Here is an 18,037-nt window from a genome sequence, read left to right on the forward strand (position 1 = left end):
AAAATGGTGATTTAAAATGCATTTTTGAGGGCACCTGGGTGGCTCAGTGGGTTAAAGCCTCTGCCTTCGGCTCCGGTCATGATCTCAGGGTCCTGGGATCGAGTTCTGCATTGGGCTCTCTACTCAGCAGGGAACCTACTTCCTCCTCTCTCTCTGCCTGCCTCTCTGCCTACTTGTGATCTTTCTCTATCAAATAAATAAATAAAATCTTTTTAAAAAATTTAAAAAATAATAAAATGCATTTTTGAGGTAGATTGAATAACACAACTGGTGGAATTGGTGCCTTTTGCAAGACTGAAATCATGGCAGGTCCAGAAACTGCTGTCCCCTTCCATTTCACTGGTATCTGAAAAAATTTAACTCTTATACTTTCGTAAGTAGAATGAATTGTGGACTGGACACATATGGGGGTATTGCTGTGATGGTCTTAGACTTCACGTTAAGTTAAGGTCTAAAAACACATTACCTGTGAAAGCAGCATAAATGGGTTTTATACCTTACTACAGCTGTTGAGTTCCCCAGGCCTGGAGAAGCTAATGGTAGCTCATCATGTGATAGTAATTTATGAACCTGGGGCAGGAGGGAGGAGTTAGGATAAAATGCATTTCTAAGAAGTAAAATTCTTCAGTATTTGAGTTAAATGTCTCAGCCCTTGGTCCAGAAATTGCTACGGAAAGAAATTTTAAGAAAGAAGGAACAAATGCAAGAAGACAAAGATGAAGACGAAAACGAAAACGAAGATGAAGATGAAGGAGAAGGAGAAAGAAACATAAATGAGGTTAGTTGCTTAGGAAGGAGGGGGAAAAGAAAATAAAATTTTATTAAACTTCTATTATGTGGCAAATATCTTTCATAGGGACATTGCATAGGCTACCCTGATTGCACAGTGACTTTGAGATGTGGCATCTCCATTATTATTCAGACGAGGAAAAGAAGGATCAAAGAAGTGGGGTAATTTCCAGTTTAAGTCAATCTCCAACCAAAGCCCAGATATAAAATAAATGAGACCTCCAAACTTGTTCTGGCCTTGTGCACTTCCAAAGTGGGTAGTATGGCAATGATTTGTTTGAGGGCAAGAACTTAGAAGATCCATTTTTGATAGGTTATGAGATTTCTTCATGGTACTGAAAATTTCAGGTATTGTTGTAGACAGCCCGGGGTGGTTTTTTATTTAAAGTCTAAATATCAAAGACCCATAAACCTGAAAAGCTTATAATTTACAACTCTTTTTGAGGGGAATGGATTTAAGCATAGCCTCAATCTGTCAGATTTAAGAGAGTAGCTGCCCAGAAATTGCTAATTTGAGGTTTTCTGCATTATAAAGCAGGCCAAAACATCTGGATAAAAGAGACTCAGATGCTAGCCTCAGGGTTTGTAGCCAGCAGTGCAACCTTGAGCTCGGTGCTAAAATCAACTGGTTTGCAGTTGATTCCTTTGAGATAAGGAGCATTCGCTCTCCCTTTCTTTCTTTAGGTCTTGACTCATTCCAGCAAGGATTTGAGGCAGCTGAGTTGGACTCCTGTGAACTTCAAAGTTCCTTTGTGCACTGATGATACTGATAGTTTCATTTAAACAGCCCTTCAACTTTGATCCCAGAAATCCTTCTTCCCAGATTTTTATTTCCTTTAAACTTTCGTCAGTGTTCTTTGGGTTTTACTGGAAGAGACATATCACGTGTTGTCTAGAAAAGTGGGATGTGTCCTTACATGACACGCTCCCGCCTCCCTTCTTTCTGAGTGAATGTGTACAATTGCGATCCTCTCCTGATCTAGTTAAAAAATGATTGTATTCGATTTTTCGACTTGACAACCCAACTCAACCCAAGATAAAGGCAACTTTTGCTTCAGTTTGTGAAACAGTGTGCTTCTTCTAGTCAGTGCCCTATCCGATGCCAAATTGTTTCAAAGGTTAGGTTCACCTAGTCTTTGCACATTTCCCCAACATACCAGGTTTGAACTCCTGATTGCCCTGAACCGCAGAGCTGAAACAAGTCACCTAGGTTTGCTGAAGCCATAGTGGGGAGAGTTTTGTGACAGCAAATGGGCAAACTGAGCTCCTTGAGAGGAGCCTGTGTCTGTGGCTCAAAGGCCCAGTGGAAGGAACCTGAAGGCTCCTCCCCCCTTCACTCCTATGGTCTCTGCACCTGGAGCTGATTACTCAAGAAATAAGGAGCTTAAGCGTTGCATGTTTTTCCTAGATTTGAGTGAAAACAATTCCAGCTTGCGGTGTCAGGAATTATATACTAGTGTTACCTACACAAATTCTGCAGGATAAAAATGTTAATCCAGATGTGACCTCACTTCCTTGTGGAACAGACACCCTAGTCGTCTAAGTGTAGAAATTTCTGTATGTGATGGGTCTTCCTTGCAGACTCATAAAACATCATCAGCATGTTGAGGTTTCTGAGAATTTCTGCAGGAAAGAAAGCTGACTAAGGTAAAGGGCAAAATGTGTGCAAGGGGGAGCAAAGCAATCTACTTTAGTAGGACTGCAAAAAAAGAGTAGGATTAACGCCTGCCAAGAAAGGGTAAAAACAGAACAATCATTAGGCTTGAAGGTTCTCGAAGAGATTGAATCGTTTTCTCTTGTTGACAGTGGGATGAAATTAAACCTTTGTGACAGTGGGATGAAATTAAACCTCTGTATTCAAAGTAAGGTCTTAGAAGGAGAATTGTAACAGAAATGTAGAGAATCCGTTGGATAGAACAGAAATGAGGAAAAGAGGTAGTTAGGAGGTATCTTCACCATTCAGGTAAGAGATGGAGATTGTCTTAACTTGGGTGAGAGAGGAATTTGAGTGTCATGGCAAGCAGGAAATCAAACAGTTGTTGCGACCAGCTGGTTACAGGGTATATAAAAGAAGCTGAAGATCGTGTTTGGGCAACTGGAGGGAGAGCTGGAGGGAATGGGATGAAAGCAGTCAAGTGCCTGGAAGAGCAAACTTGAACGAAATCATATTCGTTTTATGTGGGACACTCAAATCCAAACCTCCATCATGGAGTTTGGTTTGTGGTATTTTTAGCACAGCGTTCAAAATTATCTACCTGCCCTGTGCCCTATCAAATTGAAACATCTCATTCTAGTACTTCTCCCAGTTGGATTATGGAAGATACCCTTCAATTGGTTTGTTTTTTCTTTTTTTTAAGATTTTATTTTTAAGCAATCTCTATGCCCAATGTGGGGCACGAACTAACAATGTCGAGATCAAGAGTCACGTGCTCTACCAACTGAGCCATCCATGTGTCCCTCAAATGTACTGTCTATAGCTTAGTCTGCCCTCTTGGTTAAATACTAACCCCACCTTAATTAAACTTGTTAATTCTGTGAAAAGAACATATACCAAAATCATACCTTTATTACTTCACCCATATTCTTTTCATCTGGAAAGTCCCCATAAAATCTGTACCTCCTTAAAGAAATCACCCCCAAACCACACCACCTTGATGGCTATCTTAACAGAGCTAATCGTCCACTCCATTCCTTCCTTATATCCCCACGCCATTCTTCACACCTTTATTATTCCATTTTGCACTGAATGTTTGTATAATTATCATATTCCTCTTACTCAGTTATAAGTTCTTTGAATCTACCTTTTGATTTCTTGCTCAAGACAGGTGTTTAGTATGCTTCCTTAAAACCAGGTGTCTGTCAACATCCATATTTGAATAGCTCAAAAGGAAAATGCTAATATTTGAATGACAGTTGTCACAGAGAGGATGCTTTGTCTGAGGAAAACAGAAGATATTAGATTAGAGCAACGCTTCTCAGATTCAGGGTGAGGAAGTCATCCGGTGGATTTCATTAAACAAGTCCTGGGGGCCAGCCTGGGATTTTGATTTGGTGGGTCTGGAGTGGGGTCTTGCCTTTGCATTTCTAACAAATGCCCAGGAGATGCTGGTGTTGCTGGACCACGAATGGTACACTGAGTAATGACCTATTCAAAGGGTTAAGTCTGACATCAGAATGCCTTCCCCTAATTCCACCATCACGATTTACTAGCTGTTTGAGCTCAAGGTACCAACTTAATCTTTAAGCCTGTGATTCCTCACCCGTAAACAGCAATCATAGTAGAACCCCTTCTTCAGACTGATAGAACTAAAACGGCCAGTCTATACACGGTGCTCCTGGCGGTCCCTGATACCTGGTAGGTGCGCAAAAACTAGGTGTTGGTTTGAGTATTTAATGGTACAAATAAATCAGCAGATTCCTAAAGAACAAGGGCCATTAAGCCATGGCCAAACCTGGTTCATTGCCTTTCTGAGTAACGCAGATAAACTTGGTATGGTTTTAAAATACTTAAATGACTAAAAAATATGAAAGATTTCATAATGCATGAAAATTACAAATTCAAATTTCGATGTCCGTAAAGGGTTATTGGAACATGGGCACACACATTCGTTTGTATAATGCCTGTGGACACTTTTTGTGCTGCAGGAGCAGAGTGAGTAGACCCATGACTGACCACATGGCCAGGAAAGCCTAGAGCACACACACACTGGCCCTTTCCATGAAGTTAGCCAACCTTTTAAAAAGCACCAAGTGACTTTATCAGTCAATTGGGATTAGAACCATCACTAGATGGCAATAATATTCAGTGACTACTGTATGTGTATTCATAAACTGTTTATACATATAGTTTATATATATGTTATATACTCTTGTATGTATGTATATAATTTATATGTCTATAGACAGATAATTTAACTGTACCCAAGTAACAAGGGAGCCTTAGGAACCAAATAATAAAAGAAAATTGGAAAATAAGATGTTTGAGGGATGAGTGGCAAATTGGATTACCATGATATTCCTAAAAATAGAGATAACCAACATTTAAACATCTGTATTTTTACAAAATCGGGATGTTACTGTACAAAATGGTTATACATTTTCAGTGTAACATTTGCCCAACTTCTCGTATCTTGAGGATATTTTAATGGGTAATAATGTTCCATTGTTTGGAAATGCCCAAATTCATTTAATTATTGCTCTCTATTGGTTTTGAAGTTACTTTAAGATATTGCTATTATTTATAAATACAATTAAACAAACTTGATTATGACTTTTCTGAAAATGTATCCCCCCACTCTGATAAATTACTATAATAAAAGTTGTTGAGCTGTTTCCAAGGGAAGTAGAAGGTTAAGATTAAAGGCAAAGTTTATATGAATTGAATCTTTCTCTGTATCTGTTTTCCAGCTTTCCAAACCACACCAATTTAGGGGATTTCTGCTTCATGATTAGTAATATAAGTGACTTTTATTATCTCTGACCAGGCATGTTTGTTTGTTTTCTGCATACCCCATTCTTGAAAATCTATTCCGCTACAAATCAGGAAACAAAGCTTTTGTTTGAAATGCCCCCTTCCCTTAGAAAAAAAGGCAATGCTCTTATCAAAAATATTTTATTTACAAAAAATCAATTATACTATACATCCTATACTGGAAATACACGGAATAATTGCTAAAATAAATACAGGCAATTAATTCAATCTCTTAAAAGAATGAGAGAATTTGACATTTGAAAGTTATCAAAGCTTAACTTAGAACATAAATAGTTAAAAAGGCAAACTCAAGTTTTAGTTTCATTTATTGGCATGCTGTGCTCTGTTTCCCACAAACTCTCCCATCCGTGAGTCTGAGTTGCAGAATGGTTATGTACCTTTTTGAAGTCCAAAGGTAGAATGTGCAGCTTTTTCTTAGGCAGAATAGATGAAACAGGGCATCTGCATGGAGAGGAAGCACGTGGTTGAACACGTCTCCACATTCACACTCCACTTCATCACAACATGTTTTATGCAACGACTCATGTGTTTGATTGTTTCTAACACAAGTCTACACAGCACCAGCTACAAGGCAAGATGGATCACATCAAAAATCAAAGCAGGTAACTGAGGCCCTTAAGAGTAGTGAAATTAGCCGGGTTAAGGGAACCTAGTTCCTTCATTTGTTCATGTGCCAATTCTTGATATACTTCTTAAACCTGGGTATTATTTTGATTACGTAAACCTATTCTTGGAGGCCAGTAACAGGACAAATGGAGTGATTATCTGTATGAATTCAGAAAAAAATATCCTCCCTGGGAAGGAGGATGATGAGTTTAATGCGCCAATTTTGTAATCTATAAGCTTTTACACTTATCAATTGTAGCCAACTCACCCATGTAAAAGTCCTAGTAACATGGAAACTGAACTGGCAAGCTGAAAGAGACAGGTCGATTATGTTCAGTTTGTTGACAGGATCTGGTGAATTCAGGCCACAGAACAAACGATGAACTGCATTGTACTTGTCCAAATGACACAGGTAATTTCTTCCACTTTCCCTTTTACTCAGCCTGAGAAAACACTGCCAGAAGCTCCATATTTGCCCAGTGTTTTCTTTCAAGGACTAGCATTACCCCCCACTTTTTTAAGAATCTTATGAAAAATTGCACTTTTCTACCCCCTTTGGCCTTGATTTTCAATGATTTCCTTTTGTGTGTGTGCACCTAAGTATGCATTTCTACTCCCAAAGTGTGAAGGCCTTTTCTAAAAGAAATGAAAAAAAAAAGTTAAAATATTGAAAGTTTAAATATTTTTCACAGAAATAAACTATTCCATGTTAAAAGGTAGAGAGAGAGAGAAACATTTTATTCTTTCTATCATGAACAACATCAGTCAACCACGCTTCACATTTTGGGTAGGTTTTTTTTTTTTTTAAGTATGAATTTTTTCAGAACCTATTTTAATAATAATAAAAAAGAACAGGTGTATTTTGGCAGAGAAGTAAAATATAGAATATGCAAAATTTGTTTTAAAAATCGGCATACAAAATTTTAAAACACAGTACAATTATATAAAAATACAGCACAGCCAACGGCCTTTGAAATTTCCTTTGGCATCTCATTTGGTAGAGTTAAACAGAAAATCCTTTCTAAAAAAAAAAAAAAATTAGCTATCGACACAGTCCATAAGTTAGGTTGTATACGTTGAAAGAACTTTTCCTTGAGTTTCCAAAATCCTTTTCTTTTTTCTTCCATGATAACCCACATAAAGCATGGCTAGTGAGGTATATAGGGCAAACACTGTTAGGCAGATGTACATAAGGAAAAAGTGCATAAACAAAGAATGCTTCCCATTTTCATAGAAATAACAGGTTAAATCTGAGTTTCTTCTCATTGATGTCTTGTTTTCCTTTGGCTGAATCAAAATAAACCCATAGAGACATGTCTTGGTTCAAGTCCCAGCAGCAGTGATGTGTCTCCTTTGGTGGCATTATTGGATGCCACAATACTGTACAGTCCCAAGAGGAACTAAGGTTTTGTGTGTGTCTGCGTATGTGACAGCAAACATCAAACAACGTAAGATCATACATCGAGCACCATGTCATACTGTTGTCCCTTCTTCCTCCTGCCACATTTATTGATGAGAACCACATAAAGCGTTAAAAGCATGACCCAATAACACGCATAGAGCAACGTTCCAACAATGAGAACTGTCTGCTTGGATTCTGAGAATGGCTTTTTAGATTCCTTATAAATGGTGAAAATCACACCCCCCAGGAGGATTGTAAACCACACCGATACTGGAATGAGTCCTATGAAATTGACAACAATGGTCTTCCTTCCAGACGTTCCCCACCCAGCTTTGTTTATTGTTGCGATTGCAAACATCTTGGCAGGAAGTAAACTTGACATGTATAACACTGAGTAGAGGGACATGAAGACCATGACAATATTTCCCCTAAGGCAGCTGGCAAAGGACGATTTTATGAGACCTACCAACTGGACAGTTAACAAGAAGAGGAGGATGTTCCAAATTTTACCCCGGTAGAAGAGTTGGATGACTGTCGCAATGAGAAAGAAAGGGAAGAATCCAGTGATCACGGCCTCGTAGGTCATCCACAAGTGATGTTTATGAAACCACATAGCATTGTACAGCCACTCTCGGAAGTATGACTTGCTCCAACGGGTCTGCTGGTTTAACCATCTGAGATATTCTATCGGTGTCTCCGTAAGGCACTTGGATCGAGCTGTGTATTTTGTTGCATAGCCCAAGCTCAGCACTCGGTTCGTTAAATGCCGGTCATCACCAAAACTACACTGGCTGCCCATAAATTCCTGATTGTACCAGTCTTCCACAAATTCATGCAGCAAGGAGTTTCTGTACATCCCCAGAGGTCCACTAATGCACTGGACACACCCAAAATAAGACTGGCAGGCCCTTTCTATATTAAAAGCCATCCAGTATCTCACACTGCTGAGGAAGGAGATCCAGGAATCGTACTTGTTTAAAATCTGCAAGAAGAAAAAAACAAAACAAACAAACAAAAAAACCAAATAAATAAAACATAGGCCCCCACTAAAATACCAACAAAATCCACATCATCACGAGATTACTACCTAAAGTGAGGTTTGTTGTTTGATCCTCCTGTATCAGCATCCTTCTTATTTTTGACATGATTGTTTTTCATTTTCTCTGATTCTGTGTTACCGGATTAATCTGATAAATTGTGTGCCTGTGTTGGGACTCCTGGATGAGCAACCGTTTTTCTCCTACATGACGCTGTCCTCTTTTTTGCCCAGGGCTTTTGTTGTTGTTGTTCTTGTTATGCTGTGATATTGAGCGTGTTTTTAGGCTCTAGTTCTCAGTTCCTAAATTTTCCCACTCTTTCCTACCATCTAAGATTTGAAGGTTTTTAAGCCCTATTCTCTCCTGTTCTGGTTAATTTCCAACTCATTCAATTCCTTTAATTTTCTTTCTCCTTCTTGTCCTCCTTTATGCAATGCCAGTGATTAAACTGTTTGTTCTGGCCTCTCCCCAAAACTTAAGTCCTGAAATAATGCTCTATGTAAAGGCTATTGAAAGTTATCAGCTTTTTCTTGGCAGTATTTCTAAATTCTTTCCTCCATCTCAATTTTGCACGGTTCTCATCTGGATTTTGCATGCTTCCTCTTTTATCACCAGGCTGTTTGTCTATTCCAGGCATTGTCTTTGCCTTCATTATCTCCATGCACGTATAAAATGGGTTATATAGCAACACAATACCTAATTTTTAAAGTTAAGTTTCCATGGGCTTCTCACCTTTTGCTAAAATTTGATCACGCATTTGCAAAGCACTCATTGTAATCTTCACATGTTATCACATATTCACATATATGTGCATTTCCCATCCCACAGACTCCAAGTTGCCTTCATTAATATCAACTTCATGGTTTCTCCATTTTTAACAAATAATGGGAAATAAATAATTATAAGTGGGAAATAAGTCATAATCAGAAAACCCACTTAATTATTTGTTCCTTTGCCTTTCTTACCAGTATAAATCTAAGTTGCAATTTTTTTCTTCTTTCGTGTTCCAATTTGAATTTTTAATCAACCATATATTAATTATCTTTTAAATACATAGGTATATAGAATCCATCCTCAGCACTTCCATTTTTTTTTTTTTACCTTCACAACTAAATGAACTTTGACATCAGATTTTTTTTTTTAAGATTTTATTTATTTATTTGGCAGGCAGAGATCACAAGTAGGCAGAGAGGCAGGCAGAGAGAGAGGCGGGAAACAAGCTCTCTGCTGAGTAGAGAGCCCGATGTGGGGCTTGATCCCAGGATCCCAGGATCCCAGGATCATGACATGAGCCGAAGGCAGAGGCTTTAACCTACTGAGCCACCCAGGTGTCCTCAACATCAGATTTTACCAGAACACTAAGTTATGGTTCAAGAAGATATGGAGATCATTACACATTTAAATTAATTATATATAACTTATATAACTTATCAGCCATACCTCACAAGGGTTACATTCCAGGGTTAAACAACAACACCAAAAAAATCTTTTTTTTTTTTTTTTTCAATGTAGAAAAGAAGAGAGACGGGGTGCCTAGGTGGTTCAGTGGGTTAAGCCTCTGCCTTCGGCTCAGGTCATGATCTCAGGGTCCTGGGATCGAGCCCTACCTGGGGCTCTCTGCTCAGCAGGGGCCTGTTCCCCCCCCACCCCCACCACCTGCCTCTCTGCCTACCTGTGATCTCTGTCAAATAAATAAAATCTTTTTAAAAGAAAAGGAAAGAAAAGAGGCAATAAAGTGGGTCCAAGGCACATACTCATGTGTCTCTATCACCAAAGCAACATTTGGCAGAGAGTTTGGTGTGTAGTGAATATACATTCAAAGAATCAGTGTGTGAGCGTTATCTAAAAGGGAGGCGTATGGGAAGTGAAGCCATATGCACCTGGACATCTCCCCCGACACCTCCAACCATGGGGTCTTCTTCTAAAACTTTCACCATCTCCACAGAGGAGGCAGGGTCAAGCATGGTGTCAGAATCACAGACCTGCAAAGAAGAAAGCAGAAATGAGTTAAAGAAGAGGAAGAAGTAGGAGTGTGGTCACTACTGTCAAAACTGAGCACACAGATTAGGCCTTCAGCTTGACTGTCACAGGGCCTCAATAAGCAAGTACTGCAGGGATGACAGCTTGTTTTGCCATGACCATTACAAACAGCATGCTCAGTACTAAAGGAAATGGCATAGCTGGAAGAAACAGGCGCAGTGCTAGGTGTGCCCTGCAGGCTAAGCAGGTTGTCTTGGTTTACTACCACTATTCCTCATCTTGGCAATGAAAGTCTTATGTCCCAGGTAACATCCCAGTTTTCCAGGACTTGGTAAACATCTTAGGTTGGTCACTGAGGTCTTTTTTTTTATTGTTGTTGCTATTGTCTTAGACAAGCCCTTTATGCAACTTATCCCTCAGGTCTGAATGATGGTCAGAAGATCCTATGAAGACTATTGAAAGAGAGCATGTTTAACAATAATTTCCCCCCTATTTTAATATGATGACTAAAAGACTGGAAAGCAATTCTCTTACGTCTGGTCCGTTAAGAGCTGGACTTAGCCACTGATACAGCATCAGGAAGGGAACTAGCATGATCTGCAGACCACCTGCTTATTCTAAAACATTAAGTATTTATCTAGCCCTTTGTGTGTAATGTAAATTATCGTTAAGTCATTCTACAAATGCTAATAGTTGTTCTTAAAAACAATCTTTCTATGGGTCCAAAAAAGTAATTCTGAAACGAAACCAAACTATAGCTTCAAGAAAATTATTGGGGTTAGTCTTTACCAATGAACCTCTGAGAGCCCCTTCTGTTGGAGCTCTAAGGGCTCAGGGTTATAAATACTTTTCTTTCCAGCCTGATTTCTGAGCCTACTGGAAAATGAGACAGAAAAATAAGGGAGATGAGACCAAAATATTACCTATATAATCTTAAAGAGAATACAGAGAACAGATCTAATTACCTGTGGAATAGCAGGTTTCATAATTACACTTTCCTGTATTAGACAGACCTATCAAGTCCAAGTAACATCTAAGTGGGGTCAGCCTCCTCCTTCAAATAACCTGCATTCCCTTCTAAAAGGATGGAAGATGCCAGCTTCTTGGTGGTAGCCCACTCCCAGAAGAAAGGGGAAAGGAGGAGCCAGCAAACCCCTCTGCTATACTCACTAATCAGATGAAATCATTTGGGGAGGAAGAAGTGAGGCCACTGAGAAAGGCTACTACTGCCAGGTAGGTTACACCTGTGAACAGACCTTCTAACACATGATCAAAGAAAAGCAGAAGTAGGGAAATGCTCCCAGCTCTCTATCCCTGATTAATACCAATAAGATAGTATCCTTTTCTGGACACGGCAGCAAAGCCTAGTAGAAAAAAAATTGATCAGAGTTGACCGGTAATGAACCAGTTTCACTCACATCCCCATCCAAATAACAACATAACTGATAGGGACTGGAGAGATATCAGCAATTCCCATTATTTTGCCATCAACTCTGACTACACTGTATGGACTTAATCAAAATTTAGTTTATGAGGTGCTTGGGTGCTCAGTGGGTTAAGCCTCTGCGTTCAGCTCAGGTCATGATCTCAGGGTCCTGGGATGGAGCCCCACATCAGGCTCTCTGCTTGGCGGGGAGCCTGCCTCCCCCTCTCCCTCCACCTGCCTCTCTGCTTACTTGTGATCTCTTTGTGTCAAATAAATAAATAAAATCTTAAGAAAAAAAATTTTAATCTATTTACTTGTATCAAAAGTAATTATTTTTACAGTTCTCCATACTACTACATTAAAATAATACGGACTTGATATACTAGTTTAAAAAACAAAACAAAACTAAGAAGCATAAACTGAGTTTAAGGGGCCTCTCTCTCCCCTCCCCCCCCCCCATATACAGTATGAGTCTCTCACATAAATAACTATGGAATTTCAACATTTTATTTTATTTTTAAAGATTTTATTTATTCATCTGACAGAGAAAGAGACAGTGAAAGAGGGAACACAAGCAGGGGGGGTGAAAAAGGGAGACACAGGCATCCTGCTGATGGGGGGCTGATGGGGGACTGATGGGGGGCTGATGGGGGCTTGATCACAACCAATGCGGGGCTGATGGGGGGCTTGATCACGACCCCAGCCCGAAGGCAAGTGCCTAACAACTGAGCCACCCAGGTGCCCTAGAAATTCAACTTTTTTTTTTTTGGACAGACAGAGATCACAAGTAGGCAGAGAGGCAGATTGGAGGACGCAGGATCCCTGCTGAGCAGACAGCCCTATGCGGAGCTGGGGTGGAGCTGGATCCCAGGACCCTGGGATCATGACCTGAGCCGAAAGCAGAGGATTTAACCCACTGAGCCACCCAGGCACCCCGAAGTTCAACATTTTTAAAACTGTGTCTGTCTCCATTTTACTAACAGCTACATTTTTCTGCAAAAAAATTAACATATATTAATGAATATAATGTTGGTGAAGACAGCAATTTAAATGCATTATTGAAACTTGTAAATTAAAAGTATACAGGGTATTCAGTTATAACCTTATAAACTCTCTGGATTTAACTATCATAGTAATTTTAGGGTTAACATCTGAATTTTTTATTTTATTTTACTGGTTTAGAAGCATTTATTTTCTAAATAAAAACCGTTTCTGTTGCTTCATTTTTCAGCATTCTATTTTGGTCCGGCATGATCTCACTTAGGCAACAGCAAGGCATTAGTTTTTCACCATAGAAAATAGGATTTTACTAATGCTTGGGTTGGTATGCTAGCCTCAAGCCTTAACAAATTTCTCCAGAAGTGACTTTTTGCCTCTCGCGTGCCTTGTCTATTCACCGGTCTGTAAATGGATGGTGGCAAGCTTGTCCAGCCCTTCATGAGGGTAGAAGCTGTGAAGGCAAGAGTTCAAACCACCTTCAGCATCCAGCATCCTGAGTCTATGGCCACACCCACCTCTATTGACTCAGGCTGGGAAAGGTAAAACCGGAAAGCTAAAATAAGCCTAAAAACAACAGGAAGGGGGCAATCTAGAATTAATGTTTAAGTAACTCCGCCTTGTGAGCAGAGGCAAGCCAAGGGAACTGCCCCTTTGAAATGACTAACCGTGAACCAAACTTCTGAGGTTCTGAATATTTAAATGGGTCCTGTCCTTGCCAGTTTCCAACAGCAAAGCGCCAGCAGCTCTCTGAGAGAGACTGTTCTCATGGTGGGTTGAGCGGTGTCAGAAGGGAAAGTTCCCACAAGTCTCCTGGGCAGGGATATGCATCAGAAGGATGAAAGTGCTTTAGAGAAACTCAGTTTCTGTGACTGGCTTCCAACTTGGAACCATACAGAGAAGACACACGTGGCCCCTGGGTATGGGCGACATCCAAAGCTGTGACGCATTCCGTATTTTTAAAAAAAAAAGAAGAAGAAGAAAAAGAGAAATAAGAAGCTCAAAATCTGGGTTTCTGGATGCTCTTTGGTGACAGAATGCCGGCTGGAAAGCCATCATCTGGGACAGTCAGCATGTATGTTCACGGACCTACTAGTATGTATTCATTACTCTCTACCGAGTGCAACTTGAGCCTTTCTGAGTATCTAGTTGCCACCCCACCAATTCTAACAAGCATGTAATTTCATAAATGTTGGCCATTTAGCTCTAGGCTAGACTGTGAGGGACATACACCAGCTGACCTAGAGCTTGACCTCACCTGGGGACAAACTACAGGCCGTGATTTGCCCACAGGAAACAATTAGAGAACAAATCGAAACGTCTCTCTGTTCACACTTGAGTGTCTCCCTGTCATTGGTTTAAAACCACATGATCACAAGTCATAGGATTTCTCACTAGGAGACATGGAAATGAAGTCAGCAAAATCTCACTAAAATGAGTGGAAAATGTCAAGACAAAGACACTTCTGGGAGGAACCAGCCACCTCAGTCTCAGCCACAGAATCATCAACTGAAGTGCCCAACACTGCTCTCTTCCTCCTTCCTCCTGCCCTTTCACAGTCAAGAGGTGGCAGCCTCCCTTACCCCCACCCCCCAGCTCCCCCCACTTCCACTCCACACTCCCCACCCCTCCCCAACACCCCTCCCGGTCTAAACCAGAGTCTTCAGGCCAAGTCCAGCCTGACACCTGTTATGGTATGGTCCATGGGGTCATAGTGGTTTCTATCTTTTAAATTAACTGAAAAAAAAATTTTTAAGTACTATTTTGTAGGACATGGAAATTATGTGAAATTCAAATTTCAGTATCCGTAAATACAGTTGTACTGGAACTCAAGCATACCTATTCATTGTCATAGCATCTATGGCTACTTTCACACCAAAACAGCAAAATGGAATAGTTGTAATAGAGACCATATGGCCCGCCAAGTCTAATAGTTCCTATCAGGCCTTTTACAAGCAAAGTTTGCCAACCCTGGGACTAAAATAATTGGTTGCAGGGGGAGGGCTCTCTTTCATAAAATTAAAAAAAAAAAAAAAAAAAGAAAAAAGTTTAGATTAAGTACGTTCTAAACCCAATTTTAATTCTAGTGGATTTTTTTTTTAAACATTGCCTCCATCTTTATGTGTTGTATGAACAGGAAAGGCATAAAGGGTGCAAAACATTAGGTAAGGTAGATTTTTTTCCTTTGGCCAAGATTTGCCCATTATAAGGACAAATGCCTTCAGAGTCAAGAGGTCTTGGGGCCTGTATCTCATAATTTCTGAGAACTTTAACAAGTCATTTACCATCTGAATGGTACTGGAGTGAGCTTCTCCATATCAAAGTCCCTTGTAAACTGAAAAGGACCATAGAAAAGTACACCATTAGCACAAGGTAATAATCTTTACATTTTTGTGCTAAGTAAACCCATAACCTATGGAATCATGACAATCCTTACCACAAATGGATGGCTCAGCAGAGAATCTCTAGAATGACCGTAGGAATTGATTACATATTGATGATCTCTTATCTCAATGAACAAATTCAATGTGTCTGCAACTATCTGTAATTCAGTTACAAACTATTAGTTTGTAGTCTATTACATCCATTATTAGACTATAAATTCATTCCAACTAATCTCATTGATCTTAAATTTAACCTAACAAAACCCTCCGTTAGAAATATTACCTATTCTACCAAATGTTCAAATTCTAAGACCCAAGACTAAAGTAAAATGTTAAGTCTCTGTGTTTCACTTTTTTAAATGTTTCACTTTTTTTTAACGGGTTTCCTTTCAGACCGCCTGGTGGATCTCCCCCCCCCCACCTCCCCCCCCATACCGCTTCAAAGGGCATTGAGAGCTACACAGATTAAGAGAAAATCTTAATTACTCGGGCTGTTACTCAATGAGTTAACAGGTTGAAAGTAAATCAGGACCCCTTCTGTTGCTACTGCCTTTATCCTTTACCTACTTGCAAGGCTTGACCCTTCATCTTAACCTTGACCCAGGGAAACTATTTTTTTCTGTACTCTTGGTCATGACCCTGCTACCAGCTTTCCTGATCCAGCTTTACCATGAAGTAAATGGAGTCTCCCTCCTTCCCCTCTCCTTTCCCTCAGGGCATTTCTCTAGCGGAAAAGGGATAGGTCAGAACCACCACCAAAAATCACTACTTTTTAGTGATTTTATTTATTTACTAGTTATTTACTAGCAAACACAAGATGGTGCCCTCCTTGAACTCTTACCAGTTTAGTACCAGAAGAAACACACTACTGTAGAAGAGAAAGTACCATGCAAATACTGGAACCAAACAGATCGGTCTCAATCCACCATTCACGAAGTTTGTATAAACTTGGACTAGTTTCTTGACCGTGGTGCCCTCACCTCACCTTTCTAAGCCTTCACCACTCAGATGGAAAATACGGACCCTCACATCCCCTGAAGTTTGTTGTGTTGGTAAGTTAATTCGATAATGCATGTAAAACACTGAATAATGGCCAGGTCATAGTAAATACTCAATAAAAGGAAGACATAAAGAGATAAACCTAAACCAGAAGTGACAAACCAAAAACAGAGGACCCTAAGCTAAGGACACTCATCTAAAGAGAAAGGGTCTTTCATATCCTTACTGTGAGTACGTGAAGGCTAAGGGAAAGAGGAAACTGATGCCTACTCCAATACCCAATAAGCTGAAGTTAAGAAAACTGAATCCTGGTGCGCCTGGGTGGCTCAGTGGGTTAAAGCCTCTGCCTTCAGCTCAGGTCATGATCCCAGGATCATGCATCTGGCTCTCTGCTCAGCAGGAAGCCTGCTTCCTCCTCTCTCTCTGCCTGCCTCTCTGCCTACTTGTGATCTCTCTCCCTCTGTCAAGTAAATTTAAAAAATCTTAAAAAAAAAAAAAAAGAAAGAAAAAAAAGAAAGAAAAAAAAGAAAGAAAGAAAGAAAGAAAGAAAGAAAGAAAGAAAGAAAGAAAGAAAGAAAGAAAGAAAGAAAACTGAATCCTGGGCAGGCAATGTAAAAGATTAGGTCACTCACTAGAGAAAAGAAATTTAAATAAATAAATAAATAAATAAAGAGCAGTTTGCAGCTGATTGGTATTCATTCATAACCTTGAATGTACCCTTGGGGTGTAACGTGTGAAAGTTCATCCTTTCCCAAAGGATAGACCCTGGGCCCATTAAAACTTATAAAAGTGTTTGCTGCATCTTGACTTCATGCCTCATTGACGTTGAACCTGCTGAATGTGATACAATTTAAAAGAGGAAAATGCTCTCTGGTTTTGCAAGTATCTAAAAGTATGGGACAGAATTTTATTTTTTAAGGGGCGCCTGGGTGGCTCAGTGGGTTAAGTCTCTGCCTTTGGCTCAGGTCATGATCTCAGGGTACTGGGATCAAGTCCCGCATTGGGCTCTCTGCTCAGCAGGGAGCCTGCTTCTCCCTCTCTCCCTGCCTCTCTGCCTACTTGTGATCTCTCTGTCAAATAAATAAATAAAATCTTAAAAAAAATTTATTTTTTAAACATGGACTTAAGAATTCAATTATCTGCCAAGAAAGAGCACATAATTTGGTTGGGAACACAGACATGCAGGAGATGGGGGAACTAAACAATAAGAATGGAAAATAACCTTTACAAAAAAACAGAATATTGCACACAATTTAAAATTTCTCATATAACCAAAAAGGTTATTCAAAAGTTCATAGTATATGGTAATTAATTTTATTATAACAAACTTCTAGGACCTTATCAATATTGCATGATACTTTCAACTTTTAAAAAATCTTGATTTTCTATTTATTTGGATTCTGGATAAATGGAACTTACAGGTAAGCTATAGCTAAATTTACTAGCCTCAGATTAAAGTGGCAAATACAAAATCATAAAATCTAAAAATTTTAGAGCTTAAAAAGACACTTTGAAATTCATTAGTAAAACCATTCCAGAAAAAAAAAAAAAAATACCCTCAAAGAAAAAAAAGATAAGGGGTACCTGGGTGGGTCAGTGGGTTAAAGCCTCTGCCTTCGGCTCAAGTCATGATCTCAGGGTCCTGGGATCGAGCCCCACATCGGGCTCTCTGCTCAGCAGGGAGCCTGCTTCCCCCTTTCTCTCGGCCTGCCTCTCTGCCTACTTGTGATCTCTCTATCTGTTAAATAAATAAATAAGTGAAATAAAAAATAAAATAAAGATAATCTTTTGTGAGAGGAAGGAAGATAAGGAAGACCACCTTTTCTTACATCAATTGAGATTACGAAAAGGGGTTCAAATCTAGTCAATGAACATCTAAGACCATCATGAACACCTAAGACAATCATAGACATCTAAGCAATTTGG

At 39.6% G+C, this 18,037-nt stretch overlaps 1 protein-coding gene, 1 non-coding gene and 1 pseudogene across 2 annotated transcripts in view; 2 read left to right on the forward strand and 1 right to left on the reverse strand.

Moving 5' to 3' along the window:
- Positions 1 to 302: 302 nt before the first annotated feature.
- Positions 303 to 483, forward strand: LOC132014590 (ATP synthase membrane subunit K, mitochondrial-like; annotated as a pseudogene).
- Positions 484 to 5,398: 4,915 nt separating this feature from the next.
- The window catches only part of HAS2 (hyaluronan synthase 2), a 33,428-nt gene continuing 20,789 nt past the window's right edge, over positions 5,399 to 18,037 (reverse strand). Inside the window, exons 3-4 of the mRNA XM_059392962.1 lie at positions 10,207 to 10,308; positions 5,399 to 8,271 (exon numbers count right to left, since the gene is read on the reverse strand). Coding sequence (XP_059248945.1) covers positions 7,342 to 8,271; positions 10,207 to 10,308 — 1,032 coding nt within the window. The 3' untranslated portion in view covers positions 5,399 to 7,341. The remainder of the gene's footprint in view (positions 8,272 to 10,206; positions 10,309 to 18,037) is intronic.
- Positions 13,588 to 13,689, forward strand: LOC132014773 (U6 spliceosomal RNA). Its single transcript, XR_009403414.1, has one exon. It is a non-coding gene; the product is annotated as a U6 spliceosomal RNA (small nuclear RNA).

Source organism: Mustela nigripes, chromosome 3, assembly GCF_022355385.1.
Source record: "Mustela nigripes isolate SB6536 chromosome 3, MUSNIG.SB6536, whole genome shotgun sequence".
Taxonomy (NCBI): domain Eukaryota; kingdom Metazoa; phylum Chordata; class Mammalia; order Carnivora; family Mustelidae; genus Mustela; species Mustela nigripes.